The following is a 27,781-nucleotide window of genomic DNA, read 5'->3' as shown; positions in this document are numbered from 1 at the left end:
AGGTTCAACAGTATTTGAGAGTTTAATTTCGGTTGTGTGTATTAGCAACACCAAGGATCTAATTGGTCCCTCTTGATGACGAGACCAGATATCTGATTCGTCCCCTTGGAGGATAAGACATACCCAGCGGTTTGTCTGGAATGTGTAACGAGATCCTGCCTGCCTGAGTAATCAAGTAGTTTGCAATCTGTAATTTTGAGCCACTTATTCGGACTGCCAGGTACCAGACTACGGCTCACAGTACTTCTTTCAGTGAACAGACGGGGCTCACCAACGCGAGTTAGGGCATTCTCTTACCCCCGTCCCCTCCTCCCCCCACCCCAAAAAAAACAAGTTCTGGATCTGTGTTCCCATCTGGATCATGTTCACTCTCTCATTTCCCCCCCCCCTCCAACCCCCTGCCATTTAGACCTGAATCACGTTCTTCCTACATCCCCACTCTGCTCCCCTCCAGCCACCCCGATGCCCTCCCCCTCCAGCCATGCTGCCCCCCCCCCCCCCCCCCGAGTCACGCCGATTCCCCCCAGCCACCTCGATCTCCTCCTTCCCCCCCCACCACCAACTGATCCATTGATCATCTCTGCACGGAGCCGAGGAAAGTGTGGCAGTGCAGGCTCCAGCTGCCGCACCGTTTGTACTGCTTTATGCATGATCAGATCATTTGTATGGGCGTGCATGCATGGAGAGTGTCAAAATGTGTTGCAAATAATCACACTGTTTAAGCCATACTTTGCACTACCACTCATTAAAAACATGATCGTTTAGCGCAAGAAGAGGACATTTGACCCTTCTTTCCTGTGCTGAATTCAGGACCTTTTACGTGATTTGATTTTCTGCAGTGCTGCTTTCCTGTTTTCTCAATACCATTTTATATTTAATTATCAAGTTCCTGTTTGAATACTGCATTCGATTGATTATTGATCATTACTTGTGGCAAAGCATTCCATATACCAAAAACTACGTGGAACCCTTCAAGATTTAGTTTGGGACCTGGAATATTAGGTCCTTCATTGAACACCTGTGAACTTTTTGGCGTGGAAGCAAGTCATCCTCGACTCGAGGGACTGCTTATGATGATGACTGTGAAAAATTATCTTCTGGTCTTCCCCTCTTATTTACTTTGTGCTTCTCTTAATATCATGGCCTTTTGTTTTTCATTTCAACTATCAGGGGAAAAGATCGATCTATTTCTTGTCCGCTCCTTTTATACCATTTAAAACACCATATCAAATTCCCCCAAATCTGCAGTTGTGAAAATGTGCCCTTATTTGCCTTTGCTCATATTTTAAGACTCCTCAACCTGACTATTATGCTGGAAAGTCTGAGTTGTCTCTTTTTCCAGGACTGTTACAATCCCCCCTATTGTGAGGAACTCAGAACTGTGCAGTGTTCCAGATGTGACCCAACGATCATTTTGTAGTGTCATCGTGACCACTTTGCTTTTCTTTTTAACCCATTTACTTTGCTCACTCAGATTTTAATTTATCTGCCCACCTGGGAGCTGTGTCTAGTGTAATGGTTCCATTCTAATCAGATTGTTTATCCTTGGAACTATAACCTTGGAGATTTGTTTTTCTCATTAAATTGTTTGTAGAAGGTGCTCTACAATCTCACTCTGTTAACTCTTTTCTCCAATTTATTTAGGTTGTCATCTTTCATTCTTTAGTTTACTCTTTTCAATCAACTATTTTCCCTTTTCTATTTTCCTTTCTCTCATTTAACATTGAGGATAATATTGTGATTGCTTAACCCTATTTTTTTAATCAAATTTCATGTTGCTGATATGTTACAGTTCATTACCCAGACCAAGTCAAGTATTACATTCTTTCTGTTAGGTATTGATTGAGAAAAAATTCTTGAATGCTTTCTATAAAACCCTTGCATTTAAGTCCCTGCCAGATGTGCTCCCCATCTATCTTATGGAGATGGTAATAGGGACTTTAATTACCCAATTATTTCTACATACTTTACTGAACTTTCAAACAATTTGACAGTTTTTTAAAGGACATTGTGTTGTTGCATATTTTTCCATCCTTGCCTCAACTCAAAGACTATTGGTTTTGTTTTTAAAATGTAATTGATCTGTTTACATGATTGCATTAGTTGTTTCTGTTTGTATGACTGCATTGGTTGTGCTGAACTAATTGGAGTGTGTGGAAGAAATCGAGATGTATGTTTTTAGTGTTTGACTCTGAAATGAGCTTCCGGCCACACATCCACAACATAACTAAAACCATCTATTTCCAGCTCTGTAACATTGCCCGCCTCCGCCCCTGCCTCAGCTCTTCTGCTGCTGAAACCCTCATCCATTCCTTTGTTGTCTCTAGATTTGACTGCGCCCACGCACTCCTGGCTGGCCTCCCACATTCTACATTATGCAAACTTGATCTCATCCTAAACTCGGCAGCCCGTGTCCTAACTTGCATCAAGTCCCAATCACCCCTATGCTCGCTGACCTGCGTGGCTCCCGGTTAAGCAACGCCTCAATTTCAAAATTCTCATTGTTGTTTACAAATCCCTCCATGTCCCTATATCTATAATCTCTTTCAGCCTCACAACTCCACGAGATGCCTGCGCTCCTCAAATTCTGCCCTCTTAAGCATCCCTGATTATAACTGCTCAACCATCGGTGGCCGTGCCTTCAGCTGCTTGGGCCCTAAGCTCTGGAACACTCTCCCTAAACCTCTCCGCTGTTCTACCTCTCTTTCCTCCTTTAAGATGCTCGTTAAAACCTACCTGTTTATCCAAGCTTTTGGTTATCTGCCGTAATTTCTTATGTAGCTTGGTGTCAAATTTATCTGTGTTGTCTTATAACACTACTGTGAAACGCCTTGGGACGTTTTACTACGTTAAAGACACTATATAAATAAAAGTTGTTTTTGTTGTTTCACATAACTTCCATTGATTACATTTGAATTTGTTCAGGAAAATCTTGAGTAAATTTTCATTTTGGTCAGTGCAGTGGGAATTACTAGATGGCTTATGTTGCAAATGTTGATATATCACAGAAGAGATGCACATTTTATCCTAAATGGTTTTCAACAGGTTGAAACAGGTAAAGTACCATGTGCCAGTGTTACAAGGCTTTTTTTTTGCAGTATAGTACAGAGCTTCTTACCATGCTTATGTTACTGGGTTTTTTTTCCATTTAAAGGATAAAGATGGGGACCGAGCTGTTCACCATGCATCGTTTGGGGATGAAGGCGCTGTTATTGATGTTTTACACCGAGGAGGAGCAGATCTAAATGCTCGGAATAAGCGAAGGCAGACTCCATTGCACATTGCTGTAAACAAAGGTCATTTGCAAGTTGTTAAGACTTTGCTAGATCTTGGATGCCATCCCAGTCTCCAGGTAAGAAATGGATTGTGTAACCTGGATATTCAAATTGAAGTGTGAAAGATTAGAGTTCACTAATTTACCATTTTGTACACCTCTTGGCATTTAATGTTAAACAATCAAATTCAATTTTTCATACATTAAAAATTAACACATTTTTGAACTAATAGAACTGCAAATAAAATTCATTTTTAGGTAATTTTTTTGAACAGTGCTAAATATCTCAGTTCATGGTAGCTGGTTTAAGAACATAAAAGGAAGCTTTAGTGGTGTGTTACCCAAGGATAATATCTGCAGGGAGAGAGGAAGGAAACTCAAGAATAAAGGAAATTTCATACAAACATTTTTTTAATCCTCATTTCGGCACTTTGATTTATCCCATCGTTTTATACAAGAACAATTGCAGGTCTATTAAATTTACGATCTTTTACAATTTACACACACACCAACAATATTTAACAGTATATTTTTATTTTCCATTGCTCCATTTTTCACTTTAGTAGTCTCAGCATAAATGAAAAATGTAGAAAATCTCAGCCAGTTTTGGGAACATTCTTTTTAAACTGCACAAGATAAAAGTTCACGGGGTTGGGGGTAATATATTAGCATGGATAGAGGATTGGCTAACTGACAGAAAACAAAGTCAGGATAAATGGTTCATTCTCGGGTTGGCAATCAGTACCCAGTGGGGTGCCGCAGGGATCAGTGGTGGGACCCCAACTATATTAATTTATATTAACGACTTGGCTGAAGGGATCGAGTGTAATGTAGCCAAATTTGCTGACGATACAAAGATGGGGGAAAAAGGATTGTGTGAGGAGGACACAAAAAAATCTGCAAAAGGACATAGACAGGCTAAGTGAGTGGGCAAAAATTTTGCAGATGGAGTATAATGTTGGAAAGTGTTTGGCAGAAAAAAATCAAAGAGCAAGTTATTATTTAAATGGAGAAAGATTGCAAAGTGCCGCAGTACAGCGGGACCTGGGGGTACTTGTGCATGAAACACAAAAGGATAGTATGCAGGTACAGCAAATGATCAGGAAGGCCAATGGAATCTTGGCCTTTATTGCAAAGAAGATGGAGTATAAAAGCAGGGAAGTCTTGCTACAGTTACAAAGGGTATTGGTGATCACGTGGAATACTGCATGCAGTTTTGGTTTCCATATTTACAAATGGATATACTTGCTTTGGAGGCAGTTCAGAGAAGTTTCACGAGGTTGATTCCGGAGATGAGGGGGTTGACTTATGAGGAAAGGTTGAGTAGGTTGGGCCTCTACTCATTGGAATTCAGTAGAATGAGAGGTGATCTTATCGAAACGTATCAGATTAAGAGGGGGCTTGACAAGGTGGATGCAGAGAGGATGTTTCCACTGATAGGGGAGACTAGAACTAGAGGGCATAATCTTAGAATAAGGGGCCGCCCATTTAAAACTGAGATGAGGAGAAATTTCTTCTCAGAGGGTTGTGGACCTGTGGAATTCACTGCCTCAGAGAGCTGTGGAAGCTGGGACATTGAATAAATTTAAGACAGAAATAGACAGTTTCTTAAACGAAAAGGGGTTATGGGGAGCGTGTTGGGAAGTGGACCGGAGTCCATAATCGGATCAGCCATGATTGTATTAAATGGTGGAGCAGGCTCGAGGGGCCATATGGCCTACTTTTATTCCTATTTATTATGTTCTTATTAAAACAAACCTTTGGAATTAGTGAGTCTATTTTTTGAGCACTGAATGCTCCTCATAATGTTCTCTAAGAAATCTGTGATTTGCTAATTCTAAATTACATTATTTATTATTCATAGCAGTCAACTATGAATAATAATATAATTTGGAAGTAACAAATCATAGAACATGATTATGTTCACTATATTCTCCAGATCAAAATAAACACTTGTTGCTTATATTCTGCTCCAATGCAAAATGCCATAAACATTAAGGGATTAATTTACAACAGTTCTGTTTTGTCGAGCTTTTAGTCAAGTAGTATTTTTTTGAAAGTAATTACTGAATACATTTTTGTTAAATCTATGTTGTGATATGAGGACTAGAGTGTTAACTCAATCTAGATCACTATAACTTGGCAAAGTATTCTTTGTCAAGGAATTTAAATCTTTATTGAGAACAAGGCTTATTTTAATAATTTTCTACAAGCATGTAGCTGCTAAGTCACCAGAACACCTGTGCCATTCTCTAAGCACAAACTTCTATTTTGTTATTTCTGCAGGACTCTGAAGGTGACACACCTCTTCATGATGCGATAAGCAAAAAACGTGACGATATGCTCTCAGTACTGCTTGAATCTGGTGCGGATGTAACAATTACTAACAACAATGGTTTCAATGCTCTTCATCATGCTGCACTGCGAGGAAACCCCAGGTACGTCTATTCTTGATTATCGGTAATTGTGGATATTCTATGTGTATATCATAATTGGTGATCATGACTTTTTATGACCTGAGAATTTTAATTCTATCATAGGTTTTTGTGCTGTGGTGATTCAGTAAAGTTTTAAAATCAATGAGGATTATAGATATTTTTGTTCAATTCTGTTATATTCTTTTGTATATCTGGTTGAACAAACTTATTGCATATAACTAGAATTGCATATGTCTTTTCAGCAATATCTTTCAACGTCTCTACGACGATTTGCATATATTTGAATCTTGCTATGAATTTGTCAGATTGCATATAAAGATTACACTGTTTGTTAAAAATTTTGCAAAGCATCAGGGTCAACTGTCAACTGGCTAAGTTGGCAGCACTCGGTGTGGGTTCAAATCCTGCACTATGACCCAAACAGGAGAGAGGGCTTTAGATTTGTGGGGCATTGAGACAGGTTCTGGGGGACATGGGACCCGTACAAGCCTAACTGGTTGCACCGCAACAGAGCTGGGACCAATATCGTCGTGGGGAGGTTTGCTAGTGCTGTTGTAGAGGTTTTAAACTAGCTTGGAAGGGGAAATGGAAACCTGAAAACATGCAGAAGGGAAAGAAGCAAAGCTGGAAATGGAAGGCAGAAAATTAGTAAGCGTGTTTGGAAGGTAAGGGAAACAAAGGCTAAAAATTGACAAGGGAATTTGGCCATGCTTAATGGTATTTACTTTAGTGCAATGAGTAGTGAAACTGAGAGCACAGATAGACACGTGGAAGTATGATATATAGATATTACTGAAATATGGCTTAAAGAAGGACAGGAATAGCCCTCAACATTCCTGATTACAAGGTTTTAAGATGAGAGAGGGGGATAAAAAAGGAGGCGGGGTCACAGCACTGGTTAAAGAAACAATTACAGCTGCAAGGAGGGATGATACGTTATAAGGATCATCAAATGGGGACATATGGATTGAACTGAAGAACAAAAAAGGGGCAATCACACTGCTGGGAGTGTACGATAGACCCCAAAACAGTCAAAGGGGGAGAGAAGAGTAAATATGTAGGCACAATTCTGAGAAGTGCAAAAAGAATATGGCAGAAATAGTACAGGATTTCAACTACCCAAATATTAATTTGGATAAAATCAGTGGGAAAAGTATAGAGGGCACTGAAATTTTAAAATGCATTTTGGAGAACTTTTTTAGTCAGTATGTAGCGAGCTCAACAAGAAGGGGCAGTTCTAGACTTAGTTTTAGGGAATGAAACTGGGCAGGTGGAAGGGGTATCAGTGGGAGAGCGTTTTGGTGTTGGTGATCATAATTCAGTTAGATTTAGTGTAGTTATGGAAAAGAACAAAGGTAGATCAGGAGTAAAAGTTCTCAATTGTGGAAAGGCCAATTTTACTAAGCTGAGATGTGATTTAGCGAAAGTGGATTGAAAACAGCTACTTGAAGGTAAATCAGTATGCGAGCAATGGCAGGCATTCAAGGAGGCGATAGTGAGGGTTCAGTGCAAATATGTTCCCAGAAAGAAAAAGGGTGGGACTTAGAAATCTAGAGCCCCCTGGATGCCGAGCAGCGTACAGGGTAGGATAAGGCAGAAAAGGGAAGCTTGTGTAAGATACTGAGAGCTCAATACTGCAGAAAGCCTAGAGGAATGTAGAAAGTGCAGGGTGAAATTAAAAAGAAAATTAGGAAAGCAAAGAGAGGGCATGAAAAAATATTGGCAAGGAAAGCCAAAAGATGTTTTGACTTGTGCCAAAATTGGGAGAGCTGTCCCACAGACTAGTCAAGCAACAGCCTGACATAGTCATACTCACCGAATCATACCTTTCAGCCACTGTCCTAGACTCTTCCATCACCATTCCTGTATGTCCTGTTCAACCGGCAAGACAAACCCACCAGAGGTGGCGGCACAGTAGTATACAGTGTGTGGGATTGGCCCTGGGAGTCCTCAACATTGACTCTAGACCCCTGTGTCGTCTCGTGGCTTCAAGTCAATCCTGCTGAGTACTACCTACCGCCCTCCCTCAGCTGATGAATCCGTACTCATCCATGTTGAACACCACTTGGAAGAAGCACTGAGGGTGGCAAGAGCACAAAATATACTCTGGGTGGGGTCTTCAAGGTCCATCACCAAGAGTGATGCGATAGCACCTCTACTGACCGAGTTGGCTGAGTCCTGAAGGACATAGCTGTCAGACTGGGCCTGCTGCAGGTGGTGAGAACACCAGCATGAGGGAGAAACATACTTGACCTCGTCCTCATCAGTCTACCTGTCCCAGATACATATACCCATGACAGCATTGGTAGCTGTGACCACCGCACAGTCCTTTATGGAGATGAAGTGCCGTCTTCAAACTGAAGACACCCTCCATTGTTTTGTGTGGCACCACCACCGTGCTGAATGGGATAGATTCAGAACGGATACAGCAGCTCAAAACTGGCCATCCATGAGGTGCTGTGGGCCTTCAGCAGCAGCAGAATTATATTCCACCACAATCTGTAACCTCATGACCTGACATATCCCTCACTCTACCATTACCATCAAGCCAGGGGACCAACCCTGGTTCAATGAGGAGTGCAGAAGAGCATGCCAGGAGCAGAACCAGGGATACCTAAAAATGAGGTGCCAACCTGGGGAAATTACAACACAGGACTTACATGCATGCTAAACAGCAGAAGCAGCATGCTATAGACAGGGCTAAGCGATCCCACAATCAACAGATCAGATCAAAGCTCTGCAGTCCTGCCATATTCAATGGTGGTGGACAATTAAACAACTAACGGGAAGAGGAGGCTCCATGAATATCCCCATCCTCAATGATGGCGGAGTCCACAAGCGAGTGCAAAAGACAAGGCTGAAGCATTTGCAGCCATCTTCAGCCAGAAGGGCCGAGTGGATGATCCATATCGGTTTCCTCCTGAGGTCCCCACTATCACAGAAGCCAGTCTTCAGCCAATTTGATTCACTCCACGTGATATCAAGAAACGGCTGAGTGCACTGGATACAGCAAAAGCTATGTGCACTGACAGCATCCCAGCTATCGTGCTGAAGACTTGTGTTCCAGAACTAGCCACGCCTCTAGCCAAGCTGTTCCAGTACAGCTACAACACTGGCATCTACCCGACAATGTAGAAAACTGCCCAGGTATGTCCTTTCCACAAAAAGCAGGACAAATCCAATCTGACCAATTACTGTCCCGGCAGTCTACTCTCAATCATCAGCGGAGTGATGGAAGGTATTGTCAACAGTGCTATCAAACAGCACTTGCTCACCAACAACCTTCTTACCGATGCTCAGTTTGGGTTCTACCAGGACGACTCGTCTCCAGACCTCATTATAGCCTTGGTCCAAACATGAATAAAAGAACTGAATGCCAGAGGTGAGGTGAGAGTGACAGCCTTTGACATCAAGGCAGCATTTGATCAAGTGGCTCAAAGAGCCCTAGTAAAATTGAAGTCAATGGGAATTAAGGGGAAAACTCTACTGGCTGGAGTCATACGTAGCACAAAGAAAGATGGTTGTGGTTGTTGGAGGTCAATCATCTCTGCCTCAGGACATCACTGCAGGAGTTCCTCAGGGCGATGTCCTCGGCCCAGCCATCTTCAGCTGCTCCATCAGAAGGTCAGAAGTGGGGATGTTCGCTGATGACTGCACAGTGTTCAGTTCCATTTGCAACTCCTCAGATAATGAAGCAGTCCATGCCTGCATGCAGCAAGACCTGGACGACATTGAGACCTGGGCTGATAAGTGGAAAGTAACATTCGCGCCACACAAGTGCCAGACAATGACTATCTCCAAGAAGCGAGAGTCTAACCACCGCCACTTAACATTCAATGGCATTACCATCGCCGAATCCCCCACCATCAACATCCTGAGGGTAATCATTGCTCAGAAACTTAACTGGACCAGCCACATAAATACCGTGGCAACAAGAGTAGGTCAGAGGCTGGGTATTCTGTGGCGAGTGTCTCACCTCCTTACTCCGCTAAGCCTTTCCACCATCTGCAGGGCACAAGTCAGGAGTGTGATGGAATGCTCTCCATTTACTTGGATAAGTGCAGCTCCAACAACACTCGAGAAGCTTGACATCATCCAGGATAAAGCAGCCCGCTTGATTGGCACCCCATCCAACACCTTAAACATTCACTCCCTCTACCACCAGCACACAGTGGCCGCAGTGTGTACCATCTACAAGATGTTCTGCAGCAAGGCTTCTTCGGTAGCACCTCCCAAACCAGCAACTTCGACCATCTCAAAGGACATCGGCAGCAGGTGCATGGCGGGCGGGATGCAAATGTAAAATGCTAATCGGGCCTGTGGGAAACATATTCTCTTGGGTTTCCGTACCACATCCTAGCACCCCCCCCCCCCCCCCCACTTCCTTCCCCGCTGCAAGTTTCCCTCCAAGTTACACACCATCCTGACTTGGAAATATATTGTGATTCCTTCATTGCAACTGGGTCAAAATCCTGGAACTCCTTCCCTAATGGCACTGTGGGAGTACCTTCACCACAGGGATTGCAGTGATGGTTCAAGGAGGTGGCTCACCACCACCAACTCAAGAACAATTGGGCAATACATGCTGGCCTTGCCTGTGATGTCCACATCCCATGGCGAATAAAAAATAATTTCAATTTTAACTCTGGATGGCAGGGTTTCTGGGAAACTGCCAGCTAAAGGGAGGCAAGGACTGCTGGATCCAGGTGACAAGTGCCCTTCCACTTAGCTGGTGGATCCAGCAACTTCGACCATCTCAAAGGACATCGGCAGCAGGTGCATGGCGGGCGGGAAGCAGATGTAAAATGCTAATCGGGCCTGCGGGAAACACATTCTCTTGGGTTTCCGTACCACATCCTAGCCCCCCCCCCACCCTCCCTTCCTTCCCCGCTGCAAGTTTCCCTCCAGGTTACACACCATCCTGACTTGGAAATATATTGTGATTCCTTCATTGCCACTGGTCAAAATCCTGGAACTCCTTCCCTAACGGCACAGTGGGAGTACCTTCACCACAGAGATTGCAGTGGGGAAGGTACTCCCCTGCCTCGTCAACCCCCCGCAATCAAACCCTCTCCCAACCTTTCCTGTCTCTCTCTCTCTCGCTGTCTCTCTCTCTCGCTGTCTCTCTCTGTCTCTCTCTGTCTCTCTCTGTCTCTCTCTGGCTCTCGCTTGCTCTCGCTCTCGCTCTCTCTCGCTGTCTCTCTCTCGCTGTCTCTCTCTCGCTGTCTCTCTCTCGCTGTCTCTCTCTCGCTGTCTTTCTCTCGCTGTCTCTCTCTCGCTCTCTCTCTCGCTCTCTCTCTCTCTCTCTCGCTGTCTCTCTCGCTGTCTCTCTCGCTGTCTCTCTCGCTGTCTCTCTCGCTGTCTCTCTCGCTGTCTCTCTCGCTGTCTCTCTCTCGCTGTCTCTCTCTCGCTGTCTCTCTCTCGCTGTCTCTCTCTCGCTGTCTCTCTCTCGCTGTCTCTCTCTCGCTGTCTCTCTCTCGCTGTCTCTCTCTCGCTGTCTCTCTCTCTCTCGCTGTCTCTCTCGCTGTCTCTCTCTCTCTCGCTGTCTCTCTCGCTGTCTCTCTCTCTCTCTCGCTGTCTCTCTCTCTCTCGCTGTCTCTCTCGCTGTCTCTCTCTCGCTGTCTCTCTCTCGCTGTCTCTCTCTCGCTGTCTCGCTCTCTCTCTCGCTCTCTCTCTCGCTGTCTGTCTCGCTCTCTCTCTCGCTGTCTCTCTCTCTCGCTGTCTCTCGCTCTCGCTGTCTCTCGCTCTCGCTGTCTCTCGCTCTCGCTGTCTCTCTCGCTCTCGCTTGCTCTCGCTCTCTCTCTCTCTCTCTCTCTCGATCTCTCTCTCTCTCGCTGTCTCTCTCTCTCGCTGTCTCGCTCTCTCGCTGTCTCTCTCTCTCGCTGTCTCTCTCTTTCGCTCGCTCTCTTTCGCTGTCTCTCTCTTTCGCTGTCTCTCTCTTTCGCTGTCTCTCTCTCTCGCTGTCTCTCTCTCTCGCTGTCTCTCTCTCTCGCTGTCTCTCTCTCTCGCTGTCTCTCTCTCTCGCTGTCTCTCTCTCTCGCTGTCTCTCTCTCTCGCTGTCTCTCTCTCTCGCTGTCTCTCTCTCTCGCTGTCTCTCTCTCTCGCTGTCTCTCTCTCTCGCTGTCTCTCTCTCTCGCTGTCTCTCTCTCTCGCTGTCTCGCTGTCTCGCTGTCTCGCTGTCTCGCTCTCTCGCTGTCTCGCTCTCTCGCTGTCTCGCTCTCTCGCTGTCTCTCTCTCTCGCTGTCTCTCTCTCTCGCTGTCTCTCTCTCTCGCTGTCTCTCTCTCTCGCTGTCTCTCTCTCTCGCTGTCTCTCTCTCTCGCTGTCTCGCTGTCTCGCTGTCTCGCGCTCTCACGCGCTCGCTCTCTCTCTTTCCCCCCCCCCCCAGCTCCAATCCTCCTCCGTCTGTTCCCGCAGACCTACCCGCCCGCCAGCCAGCTTCTCCAGATGCGGGCGGGACGCAGATGTAAAATGCTAATCGGGGCCTGCGAGAACCGCAATCCAGCGTGCCCCCAACCCCCTTCCTTCCCCGCTCCCTATCCGCCTCCAAACTAAAATTTTGCCGCCTCTGTCTGATACATTGGGCTAGACTTCCCCTGATGATCGCTGGGCTATCGCCCATCTATCGCCCAAATAGGTAGGCTATCGCTCATTTTACCTTAAAAGTGGAAAGTTGGGCCGGAACATCGCCCAATGATCGTTGGCCCAACTTTCGGCGTACATCATTTTGACATCGCTGAGGTGACCGCACACCGCAACTTTCACCACATCGCCGGGCTGATTGCTCGCCGAGAAGATCACCGGAGAAAAGCTGGTGCCCACTGACACTAATTGGTAGAACTTGGCACTACGGACGCCATTTTCAACATCGGAGAGACTGAAAAGGCTGTTTGAACGTGGAGCTTATGAGGAGATAATTTGTGAGCGATTTTAAGGATTATTGACTCTCGGCAATCTTCTAGTCACATTTAAGTGTTGAGGACAAATCTAAGGGCATTTCGAGCGATTTATAGTGATGTGGTCTGTAATTTCTCTACCAGTATTGGTCAATAATCACATGCTGCAGACTGAAGATGGGAGAAGGTATATTGAAGAGCCCGATGTTCCCAATCAAAGAAATGGCAGACTGCTGCGGAGGAGAAGACCTTAGACCCGACGCACTTATAGAGAAAATCAATCATACCTAAACTTGTCCGATAACACATGCCTTAGGAGGCTGCGCTTCTGAAAGGAGGTCATCGTTGAGATATGCCAGCTCATCAAGGAGATCTTCAGCCTATCAGGACCACACTCACCGTTGAGGTAAAGGTTACTGCGGCACGTTCCTTCTACGCATCAGGCTCGTTTCAGGCATCAGGCTCGTTTCAGGCCTCAGCTGGCGACATTTGTGGTATTTTTCAGCACGCCATACATTGCTCCATTCGACAGATGACGAAAGCCCTTTATGCTTGCAGGATGGACTTTATAATCTTCCCTATGACCAGGGAGGCACAGACCAAGAGGGCTTTGGGTTTCTCGTGAATATCAAACTTCCCCAAGGTGCAGGGAGCAATAGACTATGCACATCGCCCTGAGAGAACCTTTACAGGATGTGGAGGTGTTTCGTAACCAAAAGGGATTCCACTCCCTGAATGTGCAGCTCGTTGTCGACCACAACCAAATAATCATGGCAGTAAATGCTAATTTTCCAGGCAGCATCCATGATACGCACATCTTGCCACAAAATCACGATTGGATGCAAGAGGATAAAGGATATGGTCTTGCCAGCTGGCTCATGACCCCCCTGCGTAATTCCCAGATGGAAGCCGAGAAGCGCTACAATGAAAGACATATAGCTACACGCAATATCATCAAAGACAATTGGAGAGGTCGCTGAGTTTATTGTGGTGTGCTGCATGTTGCATAATCTAGCTATAAGGAGAGGACAACAATTGCCAGATGAGGCTACAGGTCAACCTCAGGAGAGAGGGCAAGAGGAAGACGAGGAGAAGGAGCATGACGAGGATCGAGGGGAGGACAATCAGCCTGGCGGTGAACCCATGCCCTCGCACCCCTCTGCAAGACTGGAAAAGCTCCGTGGTAGTTATGCAGCTAAAAAACTCTTGCGCCAGCAGCTCATAAATGAGCGCTTTGCATGAACTTACATTGGTGACAGTTACGGAAAGACAACAGTTGCAGTTGCATTACTTTCATCCTTGCCTGGCCATTGTTTTCCAACAATTGTATTCATGTTTTATCTTATCGCACGTTATTGTAAGACACTGCACAACAATTGTAAAATGCAATAAAAAATGTTAATAATTTTAACAATTTAATTTTTTTTAAACTAAGAATAATACCCCCCCCCCCCACCCCACTCTTAACAGCCACCCAACAATAAATTTAAAATACAATAACAATAACAGCCCCTCCCTACCTGCGGCCACGCTTCCCTCCAGATCCTAATATAGCACCCCCCCTCCCTGTTGTAATCGGGTAATGGGACCAGGATGAATTGCAGCAGGCGACCTCAAGGCCTGTTGCTGTGGGGGTGGTGGTAGAATCCTCTCTGGGTGGAGGAGGAGAAGACATTTCGGAAGAACGTCTTCCGAGTCAGAAAGAAGTTCTTCCTCCTGACTCGCATCTGTGCTGGCGTTTGGTGGGACGGCACCTTGGAGTGCAGTGCCGTCTCCCGACACTATCACATGCCTCAATCATGCCCATTGCCATAATCATGCGCTCCAATACCCTCCGATATGTGAGCGGACATTCTACCAATGTTCTCGGTCAACCCACCAAACGCCTGGAGGAGGTCTTGACTTGGGTCGACGCTCTCCCTGCACAGTGCAACCATGCCCTCGTTCGGTCATGCCCGTTGCAGCGCGTGCCGACCTCGCTGACTGAACCTCCGTGGGGTCGGCGTGGATACTATTGGATGACTTGATCTTCATGAGGGTCCCCAGGGGGGTGTGGGGAGATAATCAGGACCACTGGTGACCTCGACAATGACAGGATCTAATGTCCGAAAGTGTCCCAGGGCAGACAGTGAGCCAGGGCAGCTCTCCCCCAGTCCAGGCTGGCTTACTGTGTAAATGACAGCAGCCAGAGAGACAGTTTGGGTAAAGGTGACTGGACCCCTCATTGCTTACTTGTGCCCCATCCACCAACGTCACCCAAAAGGAGACTGTGCCAAAATTAGACTTAAGAGCATAGGTTCTGAGTCCTGTCCAGATCTTGGAAGGGAATATATGCAAGAATAACAAGCTTATCATTCTGGGAGATTTACATATTATGTGGATCATTACAATTTAAAATCTATTTAATACTTACACTTGCTGAAGCATCCAGGCTGTTCCAGTGCTTGTGGCACTGGTCCGATTCCCTCACCTCGTGGGACGCCGACGAGACCACGTAGGCGATCTCACCCCAAATCTTCCCATAGGCCAGGGCTGGAGGTTTCCCACACCCACCCCGGGTTAATTGGGCCCACCATGAGTGTACCCCCTGGACGAGGGCCTCGTCGGAGAAGGTTTTGACCCTGCTCCTCCCCTCAACATCATGGCCACTCTCCGACTTTTCCAAGTTTGACACATCAAAATCTCTCACTCTTATAGTCTCTCTCTCTCTCTCTCTCTCTCTCTCTCTCTCTCTCTCTCTCTCTCTCTCTCTCTCTCTCTCTCTCTCCTGTCTGTGTTCTCTCTCTCTCTCTCTCTACCCCTCCCCCCCCCCCCCCCCCCCCCCCCGCTCTCTACCCCTCCCTCGTCTCTCTCTCTCTCTCTGCCTTCTGTGCACGCCCAGATGACCCCTGACCTCCCAAATCGCAGGAAACCTTCTTTGGACAAAAAACGCATGCACAGAAAGGTCGTTGCTAGGGACGCCTTGCCTTTCACATCGCCCCCAAAAAAGCTGAAAGTAGTGTTCAGAAAAATGGGCGCTCTTCCAGCGATCCTGAGAGCTGGAACATCGTGCATTGTTTGGGCCCTAGCGATCTAAGTGGAAAGTCGAGATCTAAGTGGAAAGTCGAGCCCTAAGTCTTTTTGCCAGAAAGTTGTGATTTACAGTTGACCAGTGAAGTATTACACCTGGAGCTGAACACACTGATGTTCAGTCCCAGGATTACAAGTAAAGCTCTAAGTTATTTCACAGCTGCACACAGTGACTTTTAGTCCCAGGACTACAACTGAAGATGTAAATTATTTCACATTCTCTCAGGGATGTTCCATGGTGTTGCTCACAGTCATTTGATGATATGTTTCATAAAAACAGGAGTGTTAAATATGTAACCGACTAAGTACTATTGTGCTGTAAAGTTAAAGCTGTGCTCAGGTTGAGCTATCTTTATTGGAAAATTTAAGTTTCACGGTTCAAGGAAAACGGTGAGAAATATCTGCCTTATTTCTTAAAAAAAAAATGTATCTTAAACTTGAGCTCATCCAAAGCTCTGCTACCTGTATTCCAACTTGTCCTGTTCATCCTTCACCCATATGCTCGCTGACATACATTGGCTCCCAGTCCTTGATTGCCTTCATTTCAAAAATTCTCATTCTTGTGTTCAAATCCCTCTATCGCCTCGCTCCTCATCTCTGTAACCTCTGCCAGACCTACAACCCTCCGAGAACTCTGCGTTCCTCCAATTCTGGCCTCTTGTGCATCCCCAACTTCCTTCGCGCCACCATTGGTGGCCGTTCCTTCAGATGTCTAGGCCCTAAGCTGTGGAGTTCCCTTCCTCAACCTCGCCACTTCTCTCCTCCTCCAAGACACTCCTTGAAACAAACCTCTTTGACCAAGCTTTTGGTCACCTGTCCTAGTGTTACTCTTTGGCTTCATGTCAATTTTTTAGTCTGATTATGCTCCTGTGAAGCACCTTGAGACATTTTGCCAATTTGAAGTTGCAATATAAATGCAAGTTATTGTACCTTTGACACTGAAGTGTGATAGACACAAGCTGCATACAATAATTTTGGATATGCATCAGATGATCGTTCTTGCTCAAGCCTAGGGTAGTTTAGGTCAGGAACAGAATTTTGACTTTTACTTTATACCCCAACCCGTCCCTTTTAAGGCCACTGCTTTGGTGCTTGCTATGGAAAATGTGTCTGTATAGGTACATTTTGAGATAAATTGGAGGCTTTAAAACTTTATTTTCCTAGATTGGCAGCTGCTTGGCTGCTCTCCTTGGGATGAAACCAGCTTATCGCAAGATGATTGGAATCAGCAGGAAATTACTAGCTTTCATTTTTTGTGATTTAAACAAAAATCAGTTATGATTCATGGAAATAAGCTTTAAGCTTCTTGAATGCTTTTACAATATTTAGTATTTAACCTATTTTATCTCATTCTTGTCTTCAAATCTCTCTCTGGCCTCACCTTCCCTATCTCGCTAACCTCCTCCACCCCTACAACCCTTCACGATAACTGTGCTCCTCCAATTCTCACTTTTTGCACACATCGATTTTAATCGCTCCGCTATTGGCAGCTGCGCCTCCAGCTGCCTTGGCCCAAAGTTCTGGAATTCCCTCCCTAAACCTCTCTGCCTCTTTCCCCCTCTCTCCCTTTTTAAGATGCTCCTTAAAATCTATGTCTTTGTACAAGCTTTTGGTCACTTGTCCTAATATCTCCTTATGTGCCAGGCCCTCAAACCTGCCACCAAGCTCATGGTCTACAGGGCTGTAGTAGCCTGTATGGCTCAGACGTGGACCATGTACAGTAGACACCTCAAGTCGTTGGAGAAATACCACCAATGATGTCTCCGCAAGATCCTACAAATCCCTGGGTGGATTGAAGCACTGACCACACTTGATCAGCTCCGTTGGGCAGGCCACATTGTCCGTATGCCTGACATGAGACTCCCAAAGCAAGCGCTCTACTCTGAACTCCTTCACGGCAAATGAGCCAAAGGTGGGCAGAGGAAATGTTTCAAGGACACCCTCAAAGCCTCCCTGATAAAGTGCAACATCCTCACTGATAACTGGGAGTCCCTGGCCAAAGACCACCTTAAGTAGAGGAAGTGCATCTAGGAGGGCGCTGAGCACTCTCAGCGATCTCACACTCTCCCGCCCCCCCCACCCCCAACAGCAGTGTCTCTCTCTCTCTCTCTCTCTCTCTCTCTCTCTCTCTCTCTCTCTCCATTTTTCTCTCTCTCTCTTCCACACCCCACCACCACAGCGATCTCTTCTCTCCCCTCCACCACAGCGATCTCAGGCCGGCAGTCTCTGGCCTCGTGGCGGTGGGGGCAGAGCTCGACAGCTGCATGCGTGTATGCACAACTTGGGAGCCGAAGATTCCCGAGTCGATAGGTCTCCTCTGCACTCCGCCCGTTCCACTTTGCGCCGCCGCCGCCGACATGGAGCACTCGAAAACCACGGGAGTGTTCATCGGCGGCTGAAAAAAACGCAACCGCTGGAACACCGCTAAAGAGCAGGCGGGGGCGATTTAAATGGAAAATCCAGCCCATGTGTTCTATTCTCATTCTCAGCTCTTTGTCCTGATTTAAGTTTTTATGATCTCCTGAATCTTTGATCATCTCATACTTGCCTAAGTTCTCAGTGCTTTATCTCTGATATATTGCAGTAACTTCCCCACAACTGATGTTAAATGGATGGGTCTATAGTTATCTGGTTTATTTCCCTCCTTTCTTCAATAATGAAGTGACATTTGCAATTTTCCAATCCATAGGCACAATTCCTGAATCTAGGGAGCTTTGAATCAGTATGTTGTATTGCTACAAGGAAGGATGCAGTGCTAGATTTGGTTTTAAGTAATGAAGAAATAGCCAAATAAGTGACATGAAGATAAGAGAATACTTGAGAAATAGTGACCATACAGTGAAAACTGATGTAGAAAAAGGGGAGTTCAAAATGACTGGAATTTGCATCTACCCCATATTAATTGATTGGGAAAAAAATGGCAAATCAAACAACTGACTAGCAGTGGAATGTATTTTAAATGTGACATGGATAAGATACAGATTAAATGCATTCCAACCAGCAGTAGAGAGGGTACATCAAAGGTAGGGGTTCCAATTTAAAAAAAGAGGTTAGAACAAAAATTAGATTGTTAAAAGAACCATATGAAAATTATAGCACAAATAATACAGAAGAAAGGAAGCATAAGTAGAAGATTGCCAATAAAGGGACGAGCCCTTTTAAGACAAAGAGGAGCATCCTGTACTTGAGTGAGGAAATAATTGAGATACTTAATACTTTTATCAGTTTTTAAAGAAGGTTGTGAAAGTCGGATTGCAGGAGTAACTGAGTGGAATATTTTCTGTCTTTTCCACATCCTAAAGTTAATGGGACTAAAAATAGACACATCACAAGGGTCAGATGATATGCATTTCAGAATACTGATGAAGTTGGGTTTTAACCACGATTTTTCACAAATCCTTGGAAATGGGAATTGTACCAGGATGTTGAAAGTTACCTTTTTTTTTAAATGGCAAAGAATAAGTCAGGAAATTATAATCATTACTCCTGCTTTATAGTGGTTAAACTTTGATTCTATAATACGAGATGAAGTTAGTGAACAGTTAGAACTGCATGGCTAATTAAGAATGGTAAGCATGGATTTGTCAAAGGCATGTTACTGAATTTGTTGAGGAAATCTGTGTGAAGGTTCAGGGAATGTTGTGTATATATGTATTTTCAGAAGGTGCTTGATAAGGTACCATGTAAAGTCTTTTAATTGGAACTGAGGGTAAAGAGAGGGTCTACAAGAATCTTTCAGAATTATGAAAAATTTTGAAAGGGGTAAATAATGAAAGATTATATAATTGTTGGCAAATTAATATCAAGATCATTAGTATTATCACCAGAAGAATGACACCACCGAGGGGCAGCAAGTACGTGAGGAATAGGAGATGGACATGGATTGATCCTTGGGGGGTCTCCAGAGGTAATGTGTGGGGGAAGGAGAAGTCATTGCTGAAGATGCTGTGGCTGCTACAGAATAGGTAAGTGTGGAGTCAAGTAAAAGAAAGATTTGGATTTAATTAGCACTTTTCACGACCACCGGATGTCCCAAAGCGCTTTACAGCCAATTAAGTACTTTTTGAAGTGTAGTCACTGTTCCAGTGTAGGAAATGTGGCAGCCAACAGCATGCTCCCACAAATACCAATGTGATAATGACCATATAATCTGTTTTAATGATGTTGATTGAGGGGTAAATATTGGCCAGGACACCAGGATAACTCCCCTACTCTTCTCTGAAATAGTGCCATGGGATCATTTACATTCACCCGAGCGAGCAGATGGGACCTCAGTTTAACATCTCATCTGAAAGACAGCAGCTCCAGAACTCACTTGGGTGTCAACCTAGATTTTGTGCTCAAGTGTCTGGATTGGAACTTGAACCCACAACCTTCTGACTCTGAGGCGCGAGTGCTACCAACTGAGTCACAGCTGACGCACTGTAAAGCTGAGGGCAGCACTCAGCTTTACAAAGGAACAGAGACGCTGGACAAGGATATTGTGGTCAAGTGTGTCAGAGGCTGCATGAGATCGAGGGGTAATGGGGTACTGAAGTTGCATGATCAGTCTTGCTATTGAATGGTGGTGCAGGCTCGAAGGGCCGATTGGCCGACTCTTGCACCTACTTTCTATGTTTCTATGTTAATACGCCATAGTCACAGAGGATGTCATTTATGATTTTGATTTGGGCAGTTTCACTGCTGTGGCAGGGGCAGGAAACTGATTGGAGAAATTCAAACATGGTGTGGTCTTTCTGATTCAGTCATTTGAAAGACTATGAAAGCAGAGACACTAACCTTTTTTTAAAAAAAAAGGAATTGGATAGGTATTTGAAAGGGAAGACTGGAAAAAGGCAGGCACCTGTGATTAGAGTAGATCGTTTTTGCGCTCTCCCCTTGCTTTACAATTAATATCAAGAGTTTCAAATACATCCAACTGAAGAGCATTGGCATAGCTAAATGGATGAGCTGGTCTCCTTTTGTACTTTAAATTCTATGATTCAGTTACCTCAACTGAATCAGACCAAGATATACCAAGGTAGTGAAATAGTTTATGCTTTTTTATATTTTAAGGAAATCTCATTGATGTTGAGAATGTATGCATTTATAGTAAGTTGCAATCCTTCCTGGAGTTAATGTATTTAATGGATTGTTTTTAAGTACAGGACAAAGATGCATATATATTAATTTTTTCATGGTATGTGGGTGTCACTGGCAAGGCTAGCATTTATTACCCATCCCTAATTGCCCTTGATGGTATTGCTAAGATGCTTTTGCAATGGTGATATATTTCCATGTCAGGATGGTGTGTGACTTGGAGGGGATGGTGTTTCCATGTGCCTGCTGCCCTTGTCCTTCCAGGCAGTGGAAGTCGTGGGTTTGGGAGGTACTATCAAAGAAGCCTTTGCGAATTGCTGTAGTGCATTTTGTAGATGGTACACACTGCAGCTTCGGTGCGCCGGTGGTTGAGGGAGTGAATGTTTAAGATGGTGGATGGGGTGCCAATCAAGTGGACTGCTTTGTCCTAGATGGTGTCGAGCTTTGAGTGTTGTTGGAGCTGCACTCATCCAGGCAAGTAGAGAGTATTTAATTACCTCTCCTGACTTGTTCTTTGTAGATGGTGGAAAAGCTTTGGGGAGTCAGGGGGTGAGTCACTCATCACAGAATATCTAGCCTCTGCTACATAACAACAGTGACAACACTTCAAAAAATACTTAATTGGCTGTAAAGTGCTTTGAGACGTCCGATGGTCGTGAAAAAGCACTATATAAGTCTTTCTTTCTTTTGCTCTTGTAGCCACGGTATTTATATAGCTGGTTCAGTTAAGTTTCTAATCAATGGTGACTTCCAGGATGTTGGTGGGGGATTTGGTGATGGTAATAATGCCCTTAAATTTGCACTGGTAATGATAGGCAAATGTTTCTGCACCTCACAGCTTATAATACATACATTATAGCACAGAAACAGGCCATTCAGCCCAACCAGTCCATGCCGGCATTTATGCTCCACTCGAACCTCTTCCCATCTTTCCTCATCTAAATCTAGCAGCATAGCTCTCTATTCCCTTCTCCCTCATGCGCTAGTCTCACTTCCCCTTAAATGTATCTATACTATTCACTTCAACCACTCCCTGTGGTAGCAAGTTCCACATTCTCACCACTCTTTGGGTAAAGAAGTTTCTTCTGAATTCCCTATTGGATTTCCTGGTAACTATCTTTTTTGATGGCCTCCAGTTATGCTCTTCTCCACAAGTGGAAACATTCTCTGTATCCACTCCATCAAAACCTTTTATAATTTTAAAGACCTCAGGCGTTTTTTTCTCCCCCCCCGCCCCCCCCCCAAAAGATTAAAAAGATCCAGCCTGTTCATCCTTTCTCGCTATGTATACCCTCGCATTTCTTGTAGGGAATTTCAAGATATGGAACCAGTGACAATGGAGTCATATTTTCCAAGTCAGGACAATAAGCGACTTGGAGCCAATGGTGTTGCCATAATATTGCTGTTCTTGTTCTAGTCAGTGGTAAGGGTTGCAAGAGAGGAAAGTGCTGTTACAGAAACCTCGGTGAACTACTGCAATGCATCTTGTAGATTGTATATACTGCTCCCACCATGCATCAGCGATGGAGGATAGAGTCCAATGACAGGAGTGGCAATCAAGCAAACGGCTTTATTATGGATGCTGTTGAAATTCGAGTGTTATTGCAGTTGCAGCTGCACCTATCCGTGCAAGTGACAAGTATTCCATCACGCTCCTGACTTGAGCTTCATGAATGGTGAGCCACTCATCGTAGAAAACCCAGCCTGTCCTCTGCTCTTGCAGCCACAGTGTTGATATGGTTGGTCCATTTAACCTTCTAGTCAATGGTGACCTTTTAGCTGTTGATAGTGGGAGGAACTTGTCGATTGTGGTGCTGTTGAAAGCGAGGTGGAGATGGCTGGGCTTTCTTTTTGTTCAAAGTAGTCATTGCCTGGCCCTTGCGTTCCTTGGTTGAATGCTATCTGTGTTGTGCTCATTCTGTCCTATTTATAATGCAGGGTGGATTCATCAATCATAACACTGGAGAAGGTCCATGGACAGACAGGCGAAGCTAAATGCAAACAGTAAAAAACTATGCATGCAAGCATGCATCTCAGACATGTGCAATTTCTTAAGTCACAAATGTGGCTTTAACAGTTTGACAATGGCTTCTTCAATTTCAGCAGAAAGTCCATTCAAGCTAACAATGTTGGAAGTGCACTGCTATACTTCAGGGGCAGACTGGCAGCTAAGGTTCCAAATACTATTGCTGTCATTAGAAGCAACTCTGTGGTACACAGACAGTAGTTTAAAGTCGAACTTAATATCAAATGTTCAGATGACATCACTCCCTGAACAATACATTCATGAATTATGATATTAGCTGAGTTCTCAGAGAATTCTATCTTAGAAACCCTCCAGTTGTGTTTATTCATCTAATTAATCAATTAAACCCACTCAAACATGAATCTCTCAAGCTTTCATTAAAAACTAAATTCTAGTTTATACAGGAGATTGGTAGCTAGGTTTCTGATGACATTAGTACATTTTCTTAGCAAATCAATGCACAATGCCCCTATTCCACATAGTTTAAAACATTGTGTAATCCTGGAACATTACTCATTACAGAAAAAAATATAAACTGAGGATCAAACAAGTATCTATTTAGGTGTTAATATTTTAATAATCCATAGTTTAAAAGTATATTTATGTTGTTTCAAGCTTTAATTCAGACTGACAGAAACCAAAGGAACAGGGTGACATACACAGATGCCACCACGGAGAAATGGGATGTCATAATCATTATCCAATAATGAGGTATTAATTCACAAAGTCTGCCAGCAGAAATATGCTCATGGACAGAATACGTTTTATGAGCTAGCTGGTGTTATTTCAAATGCATTACAGCAGAAATCATACTCAAGGCCATGAGTTAGTTGCATAGATTTCTACAAGATCGGATTCTACTAGTAACATCTAACAACTATAGATTTTTTTAAAAATCAATATTTTCTGGATTTGCAAGACCTATCATTTGCATATATGCCAACTATGATTCACCAACTACACTCTGCAAGTGACCATTTACTCTGACAGTCATCACACCCGATCCAGGGTAACCTAGCAATGCTATGGGATCACGAGACAGGTACAGATGAGGAAGGTCACTCGCCTCACCATTGCTCATCCATTCACAAAAAAAATTCCACAGATCACAAAAAGCCCTACAGACAATTCAAAATTGAGGGTGCATAAGTAATTTATGAAGTGAAGTGTAATAACGGTAAGATTTCATTAAAACTTAATCTGCCTCAATGAAAAGTAATTGATGCTGATTCCAAAAAACTAAATGACAGTTTAAATCATGCGCAAGATACACAAATCTTGCATTCCCGACATTCAAAAGATCATAAAACTGTAGCAATGGTAGGTGAGGGGAAGGGAAGAAAGTCAAAACCTACACTTTTGAACCCAAAAAAAAGATTGTTTTGAAATTTTGAAACAGCTCTGTTTACATCAGATGGTTAGCATCAGCCACATCGTGTTTTTACACAACTGAACGAATCCATGCCCCAACCAACACAAAACAAAAAAACATTTCATGAAAGCTTTGAAACTACACCTTCAAAGTTATTAAAGCAGAGTGAACAGGAAGAGGGGGGTGCACAAAACTGCAATTAGCAGAACAGAAAAGGCTTGTCGTGTTAATTTGCAAAATATTAACATATATCGAGGTTACTTCAACAAATCAATTTCAATAACCAAGTTAAGTTTTTTTAATCCACCTGTTTCCAGACAATGAAGTGATTCTAGTATTCATTTTCAGTAGCAGTCAATTCAATGTCAATAATTACTCAGCCACACAACTGTAGCTAGTCCAATAGTATTTACTGCAACAATTAGTCATCTTTTCAAGTTATTTCAATTGTAACTCTACTGAGGAGGACAGAACATTTGAATAATTAACGTGTTTCCAATAGCAGTCACTTTAAAGCGAGTGGGGCCTGCACTGAGCAGCTTTCAGGCAGGCTGAGCACAGTGAGCCGCCCGGCCTCGCTGCCCGCGGACACGCTTACCTACTTGATCAGAATTCAAGATAATATTTTTCCCCCACCCCCCGACCACCAATTTTATCTCCCCTTTTCCTCTTGACCTGAAATCATTGAATCCTCTGTGTGGGCATGACTTCACAGGCACCAGGTACTTTTGAGTAGAAACAATATATTTTAGCAGGCTATTCAATCAAATAGAGCATCAAAGTGAAACGTAATACACATGTCCACACTTCATTAGGGACCACTTTCGATACCTCGGGAGCCTATTATCAACAAGGGCAGACATCGACGACGAGATTCAACACCGCCTCCAGTGCGCCAGCGCAGCCTTCGGCAGCCTGAGGAAAAGAGTGTTCAAAGATCAGTACTTCAATTCTGCCACCAAGCTCGTGGTCTACAGGGCTGTAGTGATACCTGTCCTCCTGTATGGCTGAGACGTGGACCATATGCAGTCGATACTTCAAATCGCTGGAGAAATACCACCAACGATGTCTCCGCGAAATCCTGCAAATCCCCTAGGACCAACGTTAGCTTCCTCGACCGGGCCAACATCCCCAGCATTGAAGCACTGACCACACTCTTAACAGCTCCGCTGGGCGGGCCACATTGTTCACGTGCCTGACACAAAACTCCAAAAGCAAGTGCTCTACTTGGAACTCCTACTCGGCAAGCAAGCCCAAGGTGGGCAGAGGAAACATTTCAAGGACACCCTCAAAGCCTCCTTGATAAAATGCAACATCCCCACCGACACTTGGGAGTTCCTGGCCAAAGACTGCCTTAAGTAGAGGAAGTGCATTCGGGAAGGCGCTGAGCACCCAGAGTCTCATCGGCAAGAGCATGCAGGAACCAAGTGCAGGCAGCGGAAGGAGCGTGCGGCAAACCAGTCCCACCCACCCACCCTTTCCTTCAACGACTGTCTATCCCACCTGTGACAGAGACTGTAATTCCTGTGTTGGACTGTTCAGTTACCCAAGAACTCATTTGTAGAGTGGAAGCAAGTCATCCTCGATTTCGAGGGACTGCCTATGATGATGATGATGACTTCAGAGCAGTGTTAAGGCACACGGAAGACAGGCACAAAGGGGAATCACAAGGGCGACTAGCTGACTTTGTTATGTAATACTGGATTGATTGATTTATAAATTCAGTTTGGAATGTTTGTTTTGTGGTTCCTTTCATTTCAGCATTGTGGTTAAGAGGAAGCTGTGATGTTCTTTGACAAAGGGATGGTAAGGTGGGGAAGTATAGAGCAATGGAGATCTGGGATTTCATTCAGGGGAAACTGGATTCTGATGCGCTCACGGACTGCCCGTCCGGAATGTTGATGTGCAATCTGCCTCCTCCCTTCCTCTTCCTTTTTTGAGGTGGTTGTGGAACCCGTGGCGGCAAAGGCTGCGCCCTCTTGATGGCCAAGTTCCAGAGGATACAGCAAACCACAACGAATTGGGACACCCGCTCCAGCGAGTACTGGAGGGCTCCTCCCAAGTGGTCAAGGCAGCAGGACTGTTGCTTCAGCACTCTGATGGTCTGCTCGATTGCAGTGTGGCTCTCATTATATGAGTGGTGGCCACAAGTGGTGGGGATGCAGAGAGTCACAGCCAGGTGCAGAGCGGATAGTTCTTGTCGGCAAGCAGCCACCCTCCGGTTCAGTGTCGTGTCAGGAAGATTGCTGGCACAGCAGACTGGCACAGGATGAACTCATCATAAATTCTGCCAGGATAGCAGGAATTCACCAGTATAATTTGCTGGGTGTGGTCGCACACCTACTGCACATTAAGTCAGTCGTACCCTAGCGGTGACAGTACATCTCACCATTGAGATGCGGTGCCCGCAAAGCCACGTGTTTACAGTCAATTGCACACTGCACCATTGGAAGCCTGCTATCTTGGCAAAGCCACATGCACAATCCTCCTGCTTCTCTTGGATTAGAGAGAAAATAATGAAGTCCACTCCTAGCGTAGAGCCTCTGTGACCTCCCAGATGCTGCAATGGACAGCAAACAGCAGGATGTTTGCTATGTCGCCTGTTCCACCCTGGAAGGATCTGCTGGTGAAAAAATTCAAGACCACGGTCACCTGGAGGGCCACTGGCAGTGCTGTCGTTGCCTTGCACTGAGGCTGCAGGTCTGCTTCCAAGAGATGGCACAGTTCTGTGACCACCTCCATGATGAAGTGGAACCTCCAAACACACTGCTCCTGGTTTAAGTGCAGATAGGAGAAGTGGTCACTGAAGATCCTAGGTGGGCAAGGCCTCCTGCTGCGAGCCCTCCTCCTCCCTCTGTGAGCAGCTTGTCTTCTTTGCTGCCTCAACTACTCTACCTCCCGGTCATGCCCAAGGGAGACTGCGACTAGAGCCCCCGTGACTAGGAGCAAGTGGTCTTCCAGTAGCAACCAACGCCTTTCCAAAATCCAGCACCACTTCCTGCACATTTTACCAACTTTTCAAATCTCTTCCAGCAATCCAAAACTCCTACAAACTCTGCAAGAGCCAGTACATAGCAATAAGCAATTAACATATCCCTTTTAGTAGTGTTGGTGAGGGGGGGGGGTCCCTTGTGCAGCTGAATGCATATTCAGCTGTGTGTGTTTAAGAGAGGGTGTTGAATAGAGGGGCAAGGTTGAAAATGTTAGGTGGTACGTCAAATCAGCCCGATTGCCCGCCCAGAAAAACTGCTAACATTTTGTAAGTAACGCTGGCAAAAATTTCCACTTTTATGTAAAAAATGGAGCTTGAACCATTATTTTCGGCGGTTAAGAAGAAACCTAAGTAAAAAGGGCTGCGGTTGGGCCTAGGGAGGAGGGGAAACTTTTTTTTTTAAATTCACAAAAAAAAAGTTAAAAGAACACTTTTACACCTAATGGCCATTTTACAATTAAAAAAAAAACGAACCTTTAACTTACCATTCTTTGCAGAGTAGTCACCTACCACCCTGTTTAAGCAGCTTTTACAGGGTAGTTAACCTTGGCGATCTGGACGGGCTTCTGTTGAGGCCAAACTTACGCCCTAGCGATTTTCTCGGCGGTGCACATTGGCGGTTTGGTCCTGGTGGGCG

The 27,781-nt window shown here is 44.8% G+C and overlaps 1 protein-coding gene across 1 annotated transcript in view; it reads left to right on the top strand.

The window, feature by feature from the left end:
* Positions 1-27,781, top strand: part of mib1 (MIB E3 ubiquitin protein ligase 1) — a 265,770-nt gene that overhangs the window by 107,760 nt on the left and 130,229 nt on the right. Inside the window, exons 11-12 of the mRNA XM_070890910.1 lie at positions 3,155-3,352; positions 5,561-5,712. Of these exons, the coding sequence (XP_070747011.1) occupies positions 3,155-3,352; positions 5,561-5,712 (350 nt within the window). The remainder of the gene's footprint in view (positions 1-3,154; positions 3,353-5,560; positions 5,713-27,781) is intronic.

Source organism: Pristiophorus japonicus, chromosome 1 (genome assembly GCF_044704955.1).
Source record: "Pristiophorus japonicus isolate sPriJap1 chromosome 1, sPriJap1.hap1, whole genome shotgun sequence".
NCBI classification, from domain to species: domain Eukaryota; kingdom Metazoa; phylum Chordata; class Chondrichthyes; family Pristiophoridae; genus Pristiophorus; species Pristiophorus japonicus.
Note: the sequence above shows the minus strand (reverse complement) of the source record. Positions and strands in the feature narration are given on the sequence as shown.